General features: G+C 32.3%; 1 protein-coding gene across 3 annotated transcripts; it reads left to right on the top strand.

The window, feature by feature from the left end:
- Positions 1–1,030: 1,030 nt before the first annotated feature.
- LOC106655277 (ras-specific guanine nucleotide-releasing factor 2-like) lies at positions 1,031–12,044 on the top strand. 3 transcript variants are annotated; one of them, XM_023463365.1, is made up of 25 exons: positions 1,031–1,499; positions 2,635–2,788; positions 2,862–2,992; positions 3,058–3,174; positions 3,381–3,487; positions 3,957–4,104; positions 4,336–4,664; positions 4,738–4,967; positions 5,044–5,240; positions 5,610–5,735; positions 5,995–6,097; positions 6,688–6,936; positions 6,999–7,165; positions 7,237–7,619; positions 7,678–7,784; positions 7,868–7,981; positions 8,065–8,271; positions 8,345–8,536; positions 8,617–8,882; positions 8,945–9,090; positions 9,186–9,570; positions 9,646–9,743; positions 9,812–10,094; positions 10,525–10,722; positions 10,882–12,044. In XM_023463365.1, exons 2-25 carry the CDS (start codon positions 2,761–2,763, stop codon positions 11,095–11,097), a joined length of 4,527 nt encoding a protein of 1,508 aa, XP_023319133.1. In that variant the 5' UTR covers positions 1,031–1,499; positions 2,635–2,760; the 3' UTR covers positions 11,098–12,044. The 3 variants fall into 3 exon arrangements, with proteins under 3 accessions (XP_023319133.1, XP_014231081.1, XP_014231080.1); XM_014375595.2 differs by having other exon boundaries at positions 8,602–8,882; positions 8,966–9,090; XM_014375594.2 differs by having other exon boundaries at positions 8,602–8,882.
- Positions 12,045–18,333: the final 6,289 nt, after the last annotated feature.

Below are 18,333 nucleotides of genomic sequence, written 5' to 3'. Positions count from 1 at the left end.
TAAATACTATCTGATTCGAAAAATGATATTTACCATGTTTTGGTAGCCCTTATAATACTATCACATGGTTAAACATCGACAGACGGTATAAGAGAGGGTCGGTATAAAGGAAACTTCAGGGGTAACAACTCGCATGTACTTGATGTTGATTATAAAAACAGTTACCGTATGAAGTAAAAATTATTTAAGATAAAAAATGTATTTCTTTTTTAAATTACTCCATCAGTAGTATCAAAATTAAATTTCTTATAGCCATATCAAATCAAACATAATTAAATGCAATGAAAATTTGGTAAAGTTTGGTAAAAAAAAATTATAATGAATGGTATGCGAGTTAATTTTGTGCAAATTGTTTCATCTTATCAAAAGTACTGTTACTACAATTCGAAAGTATAACTGCAATTTGGCAATATAATTCGGAAGTATTTAATATTTCATCATACAAGTTTTTTTACTTTAAAACATTGGTATTGATCATACAGATCATTACTTGCAAATGCACTATACTTTTTTCTTGTATTCAGAAACACAATATCATGGAGTACAACGCCTTAATTTCGAACATTGAGAAGCAACAGTTTATGCGCCTTTATTCTCATTTACATAGGGTTTGATTAATTTGAAGTATTAACTCAAGCGGGTAAAATTACATAAAGGTTTGTAATTGCGTTTATTATTTATAGCGCTTACGTGATCAAACAATCAATAAATCTCAAATCGCTCTTGAAAAATATGAATCTATCGAATAAACTAAAATCATACGTAGAAACCGTAGTTTAAATATTTGCGAATATAAAAGTCAATTAACATTCACAGAGAAAATTGGAATCTCATATGACTGTAAACATTGGAAAATGTTTATTGCAAGCGCTGGGGAAAAAGAGAGGTGGAAAGCCTGGAAACGAGGTCAGGAAGAGAGATACGAGAGAGGGTGGTAGTAGGTAGCTGGAAGGGAGGGTGGAATACAGGTTGAAAGACAGGGGAAGCTATTGGCGCTATGAGGCTTGGCTCACTCGGAGACTGACTTCGACCCAGGTTATACCACATTGCTCGATCCGCGTGCACCTTGTTTTCTAAGTTGTATTATCTATTTTTTTCTTCCGTAATACCATCAGAACACTAATGAGGATGTAGCTTTTTTTTATATCGATGTGAAATTCACTTGGTGCCAAAAGTACAAAACTGCGAACTTTTCCGAGCTTTATAAAATTTTTAAACTAAGTACACGTCTATCTAATTGTTATTGTGCATTATTAAAAATTAACTCGAGAAGCTGTTTTACATGGAAACATAAAAGTCGAAGAGTACATTAAGTATTATGAAAAGTGCCGAAAATTTGAAACAAAATCTAGATTAAGAGGAAGGAAAAGCTACTGCTGCTGCTGCTACTACTACTACGACTACTACTACTACTACTACTACTACTACTACTACTACTACTACTACTACTACTACTTTTTCGCACAACCCACAACTTCAGACTACAGCAGCCAATGCAGGTAAGGGTCGAACGTTATATATATATATATATATATATTCCTGTCTTTATTCGTACACATCGATGATACAAAGATATTCTTTGCCTCCCAAGCATGACCCCTCTGGCTGTGTGTATATATCCGTGCGATTGTAGGGCGCTGAAGGTCACCGTTAACAGGTGTCTATTTTGATCATGCGCGTGTCATACTTGGTGGAGGGTATATATACACGGATTGTTGCTCGCAACAAACTCGAGCATACGTACAATACATACGTACGTATATACATACACGTGTGTGCAATGTAGCTTATTAATAAATCCCACATTTATATATGTAACGCATACGTCAAAATAAATATTGAATTGGCCTGGGACACACGAGCGCACACGAGTCATGCATAACTAGGTCAGATTCATGCGTTTTTTCTTTTTTTTTGCACCCATTAACATTTCATCGCGAAACACAAGTGGCGCGTACAAAATTTATTGCACGGATGAGAGAGAGATGTAGATGAATTTTTTAAATGAGGTACTATTTTTGAGCGCTGTATACATTTGATGATGAAAACTTCGAGGAAAATGAAGTGAATTTTTAAAAAATTTTCATGTTAAATGTTGAATATTCTAGTTTTAAAATATTGTGTTATTTGACAAAAAACGAATTAACAATTTTTTTAAACTCTTAAAAGGGAACATTTCGCCAGAATATAAAAGAAAAAAATATACCAATTTCATAAAGTACCCGCGAAATCCATGGCTTCATTTCCTCAAGTGCTTCAATACGATGCAGTAATAATTGTGTATTATATTTTACTTTTTTGCAAATGAAATTGAACGAAACAACAAGTACATTCACGGTCGAAAATAGCTTCAACGTGTCATACGAATTTGTTTCATTTCAGTTATCGATTACACGAATGAATGAACAATTATTTGAGAGTTTCAGTAAAATACTAATTTAGTGAAAATACTAGTTGTGCATTTGAATAGTATGTTTAATCACTGAACAATTTTCGTTACTTTGCTTTTGTAATACTCGACTTCTGTTCGACGCTACTCTAACGTATTAATTTGAAAACTACAGTATTTACTTAATCACTTAAACTCATGTTTTAAATACATCAATTAACAATTTCACTATATTTTGATTTCAGACAATGACTTTCAATGTATAAACATGTTCAAAGTACTGTAAAATTATGCACACATCCAACGTTAAAAATAATTCAAAATCCTTTCTATCAACATCTAAATAAAGTCAAAACCACAATTATCTCAGTATGCTCAGTCCGAAGATGCAAAGAACTGGTGAGCTATAATTTGATCTTTTTATCATACCAAAGCACAAATTATAGTTTCAATGCTTTGATGTATTTCGCAGTTAGAGTTAATGACTCTCAACTGGTGATGCTTTCTGAAAGGGCGCATTACGATCACTCGCTGTCGGGTTATTTGCATAAGCGAAATGCCGATTCGACGAAATGGCAATTGCGCTGGTTTGTTCTGTATCAGGTAAAATTATTTTGTCAAACAGTGTAAATAGTGATCGAAAATTATTTAATGCTACATTTTTTCAGAATATTCTATTTTACTACGAAACTGAAACGAGCTCGCGACCGAGTGGTGTTATATTATTGGAAGGATGTTACTGCGAACGCCTGATATCAGCAAAAGGAAAAGACTTGGAAAAACAAGTAAGAAAATCGTCTTCAAATTTTTTTTATGATTATTTCATGGTAAAAAATAGTTTTGAAGTATAAATTCATAGTACTTTAAGATATGACACGTACCATACTTAAATCCTACAACGAAAGCCATTTTCGTTTTGTCCTTAACTGTAGCTTTAGTCTTTGTAATCAGAAAAGTATGTGTTTAATATTTTTAATATATATTATTTCAGATATGTTTCGCCATATCGTATAGAAGAGAAAATCAAAGACAATATGAGTTGAAATCTGCAACTGAAACAGATTGCAAGATGTGGATTGATGCAATACGTGAAGCTAGGTAAATTAATATATAATTTTTTGATAAACTTAATGGCTATTTTTTGACCAACACGAAAGTTTCTTGGACTTATAATGACCATTTTAGACGATATAAAACTCATAGGGATACAAAGACGGTTCAAAGATTTCGTCCGACTTGTTCTTTAAAAACGATAATACCAGTTTAGGCCATCACCTCTAGATGGCGAGTACCTTTATCTGCCGAACTGCAAGTGGCAAAGTAAAAATATAAGTATAAATTAAAGTGGTTGAAAACTATTATTTGTATCCGAAAGGAAAATAGAGCCCATTTTCGGATCATTTAAAATACGCTTAATATTTTTAACACGATTGTAACATAAAAATCGTCAAAGCCAATTGATAATGTATTCTACAACATTTTTTAAAGTCATTTTTCGGTCACTATGAGCATTTCTACTATGGTCATTTGAAATGAATAAAACGTATTGATATATTTTTTATTGTAGCTTTAATAAACTCTTACTGCAAAAAGAAGAACTCGAACAAAAGCATCTGCACTTACTGCAAATCGTCGAAAGTGAAAAAACAGCTAAATGGCAGTATACTCAAAATTGTGAAGAGCTCACGTCTGAACTTAAAAAACTACGAGCAGAGGTTGATAAAAAAATATTTAAGAGATACCAAAACCAGGCTCAAGAAAAATTTTCAAAAATATTTTTTCTGATTTTCATTGTCATTTACGTATAAGCTTTTAAGAGATAAATATTCAGAGAAAATTTCGAATATTGCGTTTAAACATTTTTATTTTAGCTTTGGTATCTCTCAGAATTGTATAATATTTAAATTAAAAAAAGAGTATTCTAATTCATCTTTTATCCTTTTCAGTTATGCGCTCTGAAAAAAGAATTACGTCCAAATTCTTCAAGTACTTACAGTTGTTCTGGACGCAATGTTTTTCAAAGAACGTTATCCCAATCGATGAATACTAGTGGAAATGCCGGTTCTTTCAATTCAAGCAGTAATACAGAAACCGTGCCTGAAGAAGCGACTAATTTTACGGGATTCAAAGATTTATCAGATTCTAGCAACGAGATGCAAAAAATTAAAAAAGTTCAAAGTTTTTTTCGAGGTTGGTTGTGCAGACGTCGTTGGAAACAAATCGTTGAACAATATATTAAAAGTCCACACGCCGAGAGTATGAGAAAACGGAATAGGTAAATAATAAGTCTCGCTTATAGTCAAAATATCATACCCATAAACTGTGAAGTAATTTTCAAATCTTTTCAGTCTGGTTTTTCAAATGGTCGAAGCCGAGGAAGAGTATACCGAACAAATGGAAATTCTTGTTAGCTGTTTTTTAAGACCCTTTAAAATGGCAGCGAGCTCCAAGAAACCTCCCTGTAGTCACGAAGATGTCAACAGTATTTTTTTGAACAGTGAAACAGTACTATTTTTACATCAGATATTTTTAAAGGGCTTAACGTCTCGTATGGAAAGTTGGCCAACACTAGTTTTGGGTAATAACAATATTTTTTAATTATTTTTATTAAAACAAAAATTTTTATTAAAAGTAATTATATTCTTGTTTTGTAGGTGATTTGTTTGATATGTTACTACCAATGTTGTCCATTTATCAAGAATATGTTAGAAATCACCACTACAGTTTACAAGTTCTTACGGAATGTAAACAATCCTCGCCCTCGTTCGCAGCTCTTTTAAGTCGCTTAGAGAATAAAACATCGTGCCATGGGAGATCGCTAGAAACTTTTTTAACTTACCCAATGCACCAGGTAAAGTCTACAATAGCTATTATTTGTTTTAGATCTCTCAGGTACCCTTTACCGTTTTTTGTGAGGCATTTTTCTGAAGTATTTTTATTCCTCTTTTGCTCATTATTCCGTGAAGATTAATTTTTTTCTCACATTTATTCACTGGTTTTAATTTTCAATGCCCGCAAGGTGTTACTCCGCCGTTTGATGAGAATGATTTGAACTAGTTACTGAAGTTTTGCTCGACTTTTGTAACAGCATGAATAGGAGTTTCTTTTTATAAATTCATCTTTAATCCTTCAGTTATAAAATTTTTTAAATTATTTTTTAACAAATTAATTTCTATTGAATTTTTATTTTATTTTTAAAAATATATTATCAATGTTTCAGATACCTAGATATATCATAACTCTACATGAACTTTTGGCCCATACTCCGCACGATCATGTTGAGCGAAAAAGCCTACAAAATGCTCGTCAACAACTTGAAGATTTATCTAGACAAATGCATGATGAGGTTTGTTATTAAATTGAAACTTGATTAATGGTGATCAATAAAAATTAAAAATAAAATACAGATAAAATTTTTTGAAAATATTTTTTGTACTATAACTACTAAAAGAGGGACCTTCAAGGGATGGTGGGAAAAATATTATACTAGTTAATACTTAATTTTAAAGTATCTTATATTTAATTTGTCAATCAATATTTTCGATATTAATCTATCTGTTTTTTTATTGAAAATGTTTTGAATTGCTTTTAAAATTTTTGCACAGGTGAGCGAAACAGAAAATTTAAGAAAAAATTTAGCCGTAGAAAGGATGATCATTGAAGGCTGTGATATTTTACTTGACGTTAATCAAGTTTTTGTTAGACAAGGTATGTAAACATTGTATGATTCTGATAAAAAGAAGACTCTCAACATTGCGGTTAATACATTTGATTTTTTTTTATGCTTAAAACAGTAATTTTAGTTAATCAAAATTTAGAGCGTTTATTTGTATTGTAATTATTATAAACCGAAAAATTCAATGTTTTTCCGTACACAGGACCAACTATAGAGTGTTTTAATTATCTTAATCCGTAATAAAATTTTAATGATAAAACGAAATTTTTACTATAATGAGTTTGTTGTGGGGAGTATGATGGTAAGAAACAATCGTACAAAACTAAAAAAGCCAATAAAGTGATCAATCAAGATTTGAAAATTATATGATCTCGGAATAAATAAAGTTGACAATTCGGACGCGAGATGGCGAGATAAATTATATAGCAAATGCTTAATCATAATATAATTTATAGTTTGATAAATAAGTTATTTTGTATACTTCTTAGACGATAACTCTTGTTAATACGATGCATTTTAACAAATTACAAATAAATTGTGTGTTCTAACACAAACTATAAGATTAATTTATATAATATAACTTTAGAACTCTGAAAATAAAATGATTTTTTTTCACTTGTAGGTGCATTGATTCAAATTTTGGGAAAGTCCAGGGGTGCTCGAAGTAGATTGAGCTCGCATTTCGGTGGTAAAAGTAGTGGGGACAAAGAAGCTTTACGACAGTGTTTCTTGTTCTCAAATCATTTATTGCTTACAAATCGTCAAGACGACGATGGCAGGCTCAGTCTTGTTGCAAAAATCGGCAAAATACCACTTTCCGATGCAATTTTGGTTGAAGATCCCGGTGAAAACAATTTCACCGACGAAGATGGTAAGAAATAATGATATTTAAAAGCATATACTATTTGTACGAATTGATAAATCTTCTTTCAGCTCTATCATTATGCTCGGTTTCGAGCGGAGTCAGTGAAACCAGTGGCACGGGAAATGCTTCCGGAAACATCGGTACTCCGATACACAATCGCGATTTCAAAATCATTTTCGATGGTAAAACTGGCGAAAATCCCATTATAATCCATTTGGTTGCACCTACTATGCAGGTATAGTTTTTTTATTACAATTATTAGTTGTTAAATGAGCAAAAAGTATACTTTTAACTTTATAATTTTAGGAAAAAGCAGCATGGATCAGTGACATTAGTCAATGCATGGACAATGTTCACTTTAATGATTTACTCCGTAGTTCATTGTCCGATACAAGCTCAGTGACAATGCCCCAATCGATAAGAAACGATCCGAAACTTTTCAAAGATGACGTTGACATTCGCTTCAGTCGTACTCTCAATTCGTGCAAAGTTCCACAAATTCGTTACGCCACACCAGAAAGATTACTACAAAGACTCACCGATTTACGGTTTTTGAGCATCGATTTTTTGAATACTTTTCTTTTGACGTACAGAGTTTTCACCGATGGAGTTGCTGTTTTAGAGGCATTGAAGAGAGTTTTTTACGATGCCGAACCACCGGATGCTCAAGCTCCCAGGGGATCGATGATGTAGGTTTAAAAATAATTTACTTTACAAAACGTAAAATAAAATCTATGTGAATTTCAGCTCTTTGGATACTGCCGAAGTGAATACAACCGATGCAAACTTGCTCGACGATCGAAGAGAAAGTAATTTGTCTCCGCGACGTACGAGTGGCGCGAGTTCGGTTTCAGGTGAGAACCTATTTTTGATTAATGTTCGACAAGTCCATTCAATTGATGGAAATTCATTTATGGTAATTTTCTTCGACTCGTAGGTTACGGATCCGAAATAAGCGAGAGTCGCGAAACTGGAGCGTATAGTTCTGCGAATGAAGCCATTCTGCACAATTCGAATGCAAAAAGTCATTTACGATTGGGTGGCAAAAAATGTGAGAATATTTTTTCTCAATAACACATACAGTAATTACCTTGTTTCATAAAATATTGATAAATTTTTTTCATTAATTGATAGATGATGATCAGCATCTTAGTTTGATAACGGAAACTTCTGCGGCAGCCGAAAGCGTCGATGACTTACAAAATACATCATTTTCCAAAAAAGCTCGTGATCAACGAACTAGTACGGGAGTCAAAGTTCAAGGGAACTCAAGCGACGACGGTTATCACTTGACTATCCCAAAAATGATAGCTGTTTCATCGAGTTCGGAAACATTGACAGGTAGTTCTTTTCATACACTTTAAATTTACGATTTGATTGACAGGATATAATATTTAAATTGCTATTCTTTCAGAAACGACTCTGATTAGTGCTCCATCATCGCCTAGTAATCTCAGTTCCGTTACTCTTGTTGGTTCGACTGGCTCTGGTTCCGGTTCCGAATCTGAAAAGAGCCCCGTCAACCTTAAAGAAGGTTTGAATGACAGTTTAATATCATCGGATGCAAAAGATAGTTTCGCATCCACTTCTGGAAAGAGTACGCAAGGTAATGTTATTTTACAAAATTATAATTTCAAAATTTTGAACTTTTTTTTGAATATTTACTCGCAGAAACTCATTTTGAAGCTGGAAACGTTCATCAGTCTCCATCCAAATTAGTGAGCTCCGATGCTGTTAAAAATTCTCCTTGCAAAATTCCCCGGGGTAAAATATTAGCCGATAGCGGAGACAACAATGCGCCGAGCGAAAGAGTGACATCGACTGCCGATACTTTCACCACAAATTATTTTAAAAATCAAATCGGTCAGCCATCAGGATCGGATCATCGAGCGTCCATTGTTTCAGCCCCGATGTTATCGTTCAGAAGTGGATCGATGTCTACGATTGCATCGGTAATAAACGTCCCTTATACAATCTTTCGATCAAATCAAGTGAAAAATTATAATTAAATTAGCATTGCAACGGTTGGTTGCAGAACTTTTTAATGGGACGGAGATCGTTTCAAGATAACGAGGCCAATATCGCGGTACCGCAAAGTTTACAGCAATCCTCCAGTAAAGCAGGGGTAGTCATTACAAGCTTTCGACAAAGCGGACGGAGGTAATTAAATGCTTCATTAATTAATATAGGATTACATTTTCAAATGGTCTCGACGAATTATTATTTAATAAATCGTTTAAAATTTTCTTTCGCAGAAGTAGCACGTCTACGGCCGCGACTGCATTCGCCATAGCTACATCTGCCTCAAGTAATCCTCCGGATAAAACGTGCGGCAATAGCGCGTCCAATAATCGAGCGTCGTACAGAGATAAGAACAAGCGAAAGGAGTCGGTTATGTCCACGGCAGCGACTATGCGCGTCCTAAACGTTTTGAGACACTGGATATCGAAACACGCCCAAGATTTCGAAATAGATGGGAAGTTGAAGAAACTGACGATCGAATTTTTAGAGGATATAATTTACAGCCCGAATCTTCTGCCTGCCGAACACAAGGCAGCTAATCAATTGTTACGATTGATTACAAAAGAAGAACCCGACCGTAAAAATGTAGATTTGAAACAATTACTCATGCCTCCACAGGTATCGTAAATTACGATTTAATTTTAATAATTGAATAGTTTATTAGCATAATTTATTCATGAATCTTCATTGCAGGTCCCAACAAAAGAAAGTATTGAAACATTATCTGCGCTAGAAATAGCTGAGCAAATCACTTATTTAGACTATCAAATTTTTAATTCTATTAGGAGCGAGTAAGTACAATTTTATCATGAAAACATTTTCATAACAGTTTACATGCAAATTGTAAATAATTTTACAGAGAGTTTTTGGGCCAAGCATGGATGAAAGCAGACAAAGCCATAAGAGCACCCCACATAACACTGATGACTAAGCGATTCAATGAAGTATCGCAGTTGGTGGTATCGGAAATCATTCGCAAATCAAATATGCAAGCTCGTGTGGCTGCGATTGAAAAGTGGACAGCTGTGGCTGATATAAGTCGAGTTTTGCACAATTACAACGGCGTATTACAAATATGCGCTGCTTTTACAAATAGCAGCGTTTACCGATTGAAAAAGACGTGGGACAAAGTGTCAAAAACGGTAAAGAAAATCAAATAACATTGTAAATACCGTCGTAATTATGCTTTGATCTACGCCGGTATCTAACTTTCTTATGGTATAAAATTTGTTTTTTTACTTGCGAATTTTCAATACTCGATCTATTGATGGAATCGACAAGTTCATAATTAAATATGACAGCTTTGATTACGATACATTTTGAATCTTTCCTCTTTCTTATGTTTTCCCATATTGATATAGCTCATTTTGCAAGTTAATAGGATGCTATATAAGAACAGCTGTTGGAAAAAAATCATTTAAAATTTTACTAAAAATTAAACCATAATTAATCCAGTTCATTAAAAAAACTTGTTATGCTCAGTCAATGAAAAGTGGATCTTCATTTTTATCTTATTGTATATTTCCAGAATTTTTTATTTAAGATTTTTTATTTGGATTAATATTCTTTTAGACGAAGCAAAATATTGAAAGACTACAAAATATAGTATCATCAGAACATAGATTTCGAAATTTGAGGGATGCCTTACACAGATGTGATCCTCCATGTATACCTTATCTGGGTCTGTATCTAACTGATCTTTCATTTATCGAGGAAGGAACACCTAATTTCACCGCCGATGGTCTATTAAATTTTTCAAAAATGCGAATGGTAATATTTGAATATATTTTTTATGGGAACTATAATATCCATATTCACTTATATCAAATCAATTCCTATCAAAGTTCGACTCCCAATAACATTGAAAAATAGTATAGTCAAAATTTATTTGCTAAAGTTGTTTTAAATTTTTTGCATTTATTGTTTCAGATTGCCCACGTAATACGTGAAATTCGTCATTTTCAACAAACACCGTACAAAATTGAATTAATTACCAAAGTGACAAATTACTTATTGGACACAAGCTTATTATTAGACGAAGATGACTTATATCGAATGTCATTAGAAATAGAACCGAGGTCTTTGAGATTGAACAGCACTACTCTGACGGTTCTTCCTACAAGTTTTAATAAAGTTGCAAAATAAAATACACGAAATTAAGAAGTTTCTGAACATTATCATGATAGACTCTGGTTGTCAGTATTAAAAGAAAAAAAGAAAAAAAGAAAGGATCTAAGGCATTAGCTAATGATCTTACAATAGAGTTAACTTGAATTCAACATACGTATAACTTAATGTTATCTATTTTTATTATTAATAATTAATTTTACAAGAAACATTTTCCTTCGAATTCTCTAAATTGTTGAAAATGAAGACACTACTACAATTTTCTAAGAACATTCCAAACTAAGACTGCCTATTTAAATATAATATGAAATCATATCCGAAAATATCGCATTGTTTTAAGTGACTATTATATAGTTAAATAAGATTTCCAAAAATTATTCTTGATAATATTTGGTCGTTAATATACATTGTTTATACACTGTAAATATTTTAGAACACTTGTAAAATCTGAAAAAAATATCTACAAATTGAGAAGAGGCTGCACCTGGAGCAAATATGAAAATGTTTAAGTTAATTTTTACGACTTCTATTGACTATTTTCCTAAATGGCTCTGTGACTTTGTTGATATATTTTCAATGAAGTGTACCACAGATTCACTTGAAAAAATATTTCGTAGAAGTTGCAAAAAACTAATCTAAATATTTTTTATTTTGCCTCAGCTTTCGTCCTACTTAAAAATTTAGAATGAAAATCAATTTTCCATGCGTTCAATTTCATCTATGATAAAATGCTATTGAAAATTGTTATAGTTATCTACTTGGGTGAAATGAAGTTTATATTATACTATAAATTAATATACAAAATGTTGAACTTGATAATTTTGTTCCTTGTAAATTTATAAAATTTTAAATGTAGAATATGGAAAGTTATTCAGAATATCTGAACGTTATAAAGATAAAAAACAAACGCACAGGGTTAAATTTAGTTATAATTATTTTTTGAGCTGTTTTTATGAAGAAAATTCTTGATGCACCATTTTTTAAATATAATTTCTTTTAAGTGAAAGTGAAAGAAAATTATGGGTATGCAACAAAAAATTACTACTTACCTATATTAAAAGTTTATCTTAAAATTTATTATTTACTTAACAATTTGTTAACGATTTCTGCACCCATTACGGAGAGTAATGCGTTTACCTAGTGAAATGACTAGAAAATAGTACTACTATTTGTAAAGGGAGTCGATATGTTATGCTTAATTTGTATTTTATTTTTAGTTACATTTTACTACCGAAAGTAAATAGATATTTTTAAGTCAATGTACACGCGTAAGCATAGATGTAAAAGAATTGTTGGTCAGAGTAATTATTGAACTAGACTATTAATGAATATAAGTATTTTATTCCATCTAATAACTTCCGATATTACTCTTCAAAGAAGAAATGCAATTTATTAAATTGTGACTGAAACTATCAACTGTGATTCTCGTTATAACAATCATGTAAAAATAAAATGTATAAGTATATATCAAGTTATTGTGATCAAACAAATTGTTTATACTGCGTTGAAATTTCTTATACTCGATAAAAAGAAAATAAATAACCTTACGTGTGGTTAATAATTTTTTGTAAGTATTGTGTCAAATCGTACTTTATGTCGAATATCATTGAAAGTAGTATAAAACATTTCTTTTTAGACAATAAAGAGTGTTAAGGTAATGATAAAAATTAAACTGTTGACTATTTTGTTCAAAAATAAATCATAGTCTCATTTATTTGTATCGTTTATCAATATAGTCAATTAAAAATCAATACACTTGCTTTTTTTCTAATCCGACCACATCAAACTCTTCTCTTTCAGTTAATAACAAAATGTCTCTTGGGCTCGACAGGGTTTCCCTTTTTTTTTATACGCAGTGTCTGTCAAAACCAGGCCCTGTCCTTCAGGCAACAACAAGCTTTTAGTTTTGGCAATCTGCGATGGTCGGCCGGGCGCGGTGTACGTGGCCAGAGAGAAATTGTGATACATTTCTGCGGGAGCTCAAAATCGATATCGCGCGCTGTTTTACACGAGTGGATATTGGAGCGCGCGATTGGCAGTGCACGGTATAAGTATGCGCGTACACTACGAGGCGATTAATTCTGCAGCAACATCATAAATGTAGTGAAGTAGAGGTTCTGCCTATTTTGACCCCTATACCATTGTTATGATGGCCACTTACTTCAATACTTAAGTGACCCTTACTACGCTGCATTTATGTTTTGAGGTTGTTGTAAAATCAATCATTTTATATTGTGCGCGTATAGCAGGTTTTACGTTATTCCAAGTCTATGTTGCAAATGTTGGACTAAAGATAAACTGTCCATTAAAACTATCTATTCTAAACTTGATTTTCATCTGGATTTTCCAAACATTTTTTTTTCATAATATCTACGTCAACGCTTTTTTATGTATAAAGGTAATAAGACTTTATCTTAGAAGAAAATATCTTCACTAACTAATTATTTTGGAAATAATAAAAGCTAGGAAAAATTACTTTTAACTTTCTTTTTATTTTCTTCTAAACATAAAAATGCTACTCTTGGTAAATAGCAACTGTACAAAATGCTCAAAAACTCTCGTAACAATTAATTTTTTATCGCTATAGCTTCATTACTTTTAACAAAATAATTCCTACTCTGTAGATCCAACTTTGAGTCTACAAAAAATGATTGATCATCGAAAAAAATGTTCTCTCTCTCTCGACTCCACCACAAAGCCTGCGCTGCTGCATATATTTCTCTTCGAGGTGTTAAAGAGCCCGCGAGTGCAAAAAAATGCGCAAAATCTGCCATAAATTATCTCTCTCACTCTCTGCGCTCTCGCATCATTCATAAAAGGATATACATACTTACGCGATGATAATTTTAAACATTGAAGGGGGTAAATCGATACGCTCTAATATGTATGTAGCCTCATTTTGATTGAAAGCTTTTGAAAGCCCTGCAAACGCGAGTGCAGAGCCACGCGCGCGTTAGAGAGAGAGAGAGCCAAAGTATGAATCAAAAATAAGAGTCTATTGGGTAGAGGTACATAATGTNCACTAATTGAAAGCATATAATATCATAATGAAGCTGTCAGCAGCTCTTCGCGCAGAGTAGTCGTATATATATAAGTATATAGCTTAATTTTGTGACGAAAAATGCGCGTCAGCCCTCTCGCTCTCTCTCAACGTATAAATTTTACATAGCAGTAGCAGCGGCAGTAGAACTACTAGTAGCAACCTTTCCTCTCGCACACACACACACTCGGCTCTTCTCTCTTTCTCTCGCTCTTTCTCTTTGGGAGCGATATATTTCAACGTATTCATTAAATGCACTCGCGTATACCACCAAAGTAACGGCGTCGGGGCACATGTATATCTCTTACAAACCTTCAACCCTCACGCTCATTAGCAGTTCTCGTTATGTGCGTGAGTGCGTTTACCTCTCTCTCTCTCTTTCTCTCTCTCTCTCTCTCTCTCTCTTCTCTTCTCGTTTCTCTTCTCTCTCTCTTTTCTCCTACTTTCACCACCAAAGGCAGAAAAAAATCTGTCATGGTCGTACCGCTGCTGCTGCACGTATGTTATATTCTGTTTCAGTAAAAATATGCATGTGCCATAACAGCTGTGTAGCTTGGCAAAAAAGAAAGGTAGAAAAAAAATGTCCCGTGTTAATTCTAATTTTCTCGGCGCAGCGCGTTAGAAAAATGATTTTGAATAAAATTGTAATAATAATAAAATTATTTTTAGAGCGTTTCGTGGAAAAAATGAGTTTTTGCTTTAATTCACTAGTTTTCGTCGTTCTACGATTTCTTAATTATACGGTGTAGAATTTACAATAATTAATGACTATGATATGAAAATTTCGTATGATTTATAAATGTTTTTTGCTATTATTTGGAAAAAAAACAACTGATGATTTATTGCGAAGTAGCGTAATAATATCCAAAATTGTAAACAACTTCGCTTATTTTATACATATTCCTGAACTTTTTATTGCAGGTTGTAGCTTAAATAATATTTTTCCTTTGTAAGTGTCCAATTATTTCCAATTTTTTTTTTCAAGCTATAATGCAATTCTCTGTATTTTTCCGCGTTTCGGTGAATTGGAAATGTCAAGGTCAACTATGCACGCGTGAATAGTGGAGATAATCTTACATAATTAATCTTGCATAAATTTATAGGACTTATTTTTTTCCAGACTCGTGTGCAAATCAATCTGAAATAATGATGCACATTACCTCTACAGTTGTCTATTGTAGTAACATATAATTTTAAAATGTAGTCATTTTAGTTCAATTTATTAAGTAATTTTTGGGCCACAAATAAAGTACCAGGTTTTTTCAGCGCTTGTCCTTGCAAAAATTCACATAAGTAGAAAATTATTATCAGTAATATAGAAGTAAACATTTTTATTAAATATTAATTTTTGACTATTATTTCAACAGATAAGATATGTAGAAATATGTTAAGGGTTATAAGGGGGCTTAATTGTTTCTAATTTTTTACTTACAGTTTTAGACTATTTCTAATTTTTATCGAATATACCATATTTAATTAATTATTTTTAAATAGTATATTCTGGAAAAAATTGTAATACAAGTAAATAAAGTTTATCATGTGTAGCTAAAAAATTTTCACTTTTACAGCTTAAAACTTAAAAATCAAAAATTAAAAATAATTAAGCCCCCTCATAGCCCTTAAGTAAGCCATGATTATTATTAAAAGAGATTTAACCTCACAATACGTTTTTATTTTTGATAAATTTTTATTGTGACTATTCATTGATTACGTTTGAAAGTACCCATGGAAGCTACATATCATTCCTCAAGGTCGTTTATGGTAGAACATTTTTATTTTCATTTGAAATTTATCGAAGTTGCATCGTTATCACCATATCAGAGTCGTTTACGAAAGATTATTGGCAGATCGATTTTTATATTTTTCTTCACTCATGCTATAGTGATGCAGGTATGGAAAAATGGAATTATTAATGCTTGATTTTGAAATTTTTTTTGAATTTTTCAATTCACTAATTTGTATTTGAATTTTATTTGCATATTTTTTTTATCGAGTTCATAATTTTTTCGACAGCTGTATGCAATATTAAAAGAATACCGTTTAGGAGGCAGACCTATCGAAGTATACGTTGCCCTTATATTTGAAACTCTTACTGGAATACTTATGTTTGCACTTTACTTAACTGGAACATTTCATCAAAAAACCGTAACAAGTTTAATCAAAACAAGTGTATATAAAAAGTTTGAACATTCAATACTACTTGTGTAGGTAAAAGCATTTCTTCAAGTTATTGTAGCTGATTACGAGAACTCCGAACTCGAAGCTCGACAAATCATGAAAACTAGTATGAGACAGATATACATCATTTCTATGATGTTTGCTTGTTAGTAATAATTTAATTCATGCTAAGCAAATATTCGTAATTGTTTTGTAGCTTTTTCCGTGAAAAGCTTTTTAGGGAATCATTCCAATAATTTTATAATACTTTTTGTATAATTCCAACAGTGGCAATAATTTTGGAAGGTGTTGTCACGCTAGGATGTCCATTTTTAACTCCATTGTTATCGAATCGAATAATCAGCACCACGTATAAACCAATCCTTTCTACCATTGGGAATTTTGAAATAAACCGAAAATCACTCCTAACGATACCTTTCTGCTACAATTGCATTTGTTTGATGTCTCTCATCGTTGCAGTGGTCGCTGTTTTCCATGCCTTTATAACTTGCATCGCATATATAATAGCAAAGTCTCGAGTCGTCAAGTAAGTTGGAAAATTTATTTCTCACGCATCTAAAAATTACAAACGTTTCAGTTATCATTTTCAAAAATTGAGGCAACGGTTTCACGACACCTCAACGGACAAAGATGCAAGTTTTCATCAAACGATTTACGAAGAAACCAAAATTATAGTCAAAGATCATCATTTTTGTTACGAGTATTAATCGATCTGGTGTAGTTACTTAATTATGTAATATTTTCGTGTATGTTTTAAAATGTTATATTCTAAATTAAAAGGCAGGTAAAACGAGTGAATGAAATTACTCGAAATATAGCACTTTTCGTTATGTTTCTAATTTTATTACTCATATCAGTGGCAGGTGCAATGGTTCGTTGAATTAAGCTATTTATTTAAAAAATCGATTTTGATGAAAATATTCGTGAGGGTTCATTCATGTTTTATGCGTTTATTTTCAGGTTGTTATAGAAGCTAAAAAAAATAACGTCGAAAATTGCATCAAAACGACTGCTGCTTTCGCAGTTATAATGTTCGGAGCATTTCTAATGAGTTACGCAGGACAAAAGTTGGTTGACATAAGTGAAGATATGTTTGCAAATTGGTAAAATCGATTTTTCATTCTAACTAAACACGTACTTGTAAAATAAAAAAATAATTCATTTGAAGTTATGATTGTGGATGGGATAGTATGTCTGTAAAAAGTCGTAAAATGATTTTATTTATGATTCTTCGGGGTTTACGGCCATGCAAACTTACCGTGGGTCCAGCGACGGCGATTAATTTTGAAAATTTCACAAAAGTTAGTGTACAAGATTAATCAATTGAATGAACGTGAGGGTTATTTATTTAAAAATTTAATCATTTTCTATCACATAGCTCCTTAATACATCAATGTCTTATATTACCGTGATGATATCTCTCATATAGTCGAATGATGAATATTTGTCAATCATCAAAAGCTACAATAAAGTTTCAAAAATTGTTTTATTTTAAAAATTGACTTATATCCTTCTACTTTTTCTCTTCTTAATTTGATAAAAATTTATTGGCAACTTAAAATATATAAATCTAGCACATCTAGCAGAATATAATATTTGGAATTTTGAATTTTTTGGCGCTGCTCTAAGAAAACTCGCGCCACCCATCTAAATCCAACGACTAATTACAACACGTTCGTTGTGAATACACAATCGAATCACCAATTTTTTTAGAGTAAAAAAAAATTACAAATCGAACTTCATTTCCAATGACTGTATTGGTTTGTATTTAAATTTGTATGTCTCTTTTGTCTGAATATTTCTCCGCAAGCCTCACAGATATATTCAATTCTGCGCCTGGATGACTGATATTTCGATTACAATTTCGGAGTAATTGTAACAACACGAGAGTTCTTATATATACATAGCAAAACATAACTGGGTATATCCAGTCGTCTGTAGAAGGGGAAAGTATCGCCGAGGATGAGCTATCAAATTCGCTGAGTCTCTTTGCTGATAGATGAGTAGTGTATTATTTCACCAGCGGAGAGCTAAGT

Source organism: Trichogramma pretiosum, unplaced genomic scaffold, assembly GCF_000599845.2.
Source record: "Trichogramma pretiosum strain Unisexual culture from Peru unplaced genomic scaffold, Tpre_2.0 scaffold91, whole genome shotgun sequence".
In the NCBI taxonomy this organism is placed as follows: Eukaryota; Metazoa; Arthropoda; class Insecta; order Hymenoptera; family Trichogrammatidae; genus Trichogramma; species Trichogramma pretiosum.
Note: the sequence above shows the minus strand (reverse complement) of the source record. Positions and strands in the feature narration are given on the sequence as shown.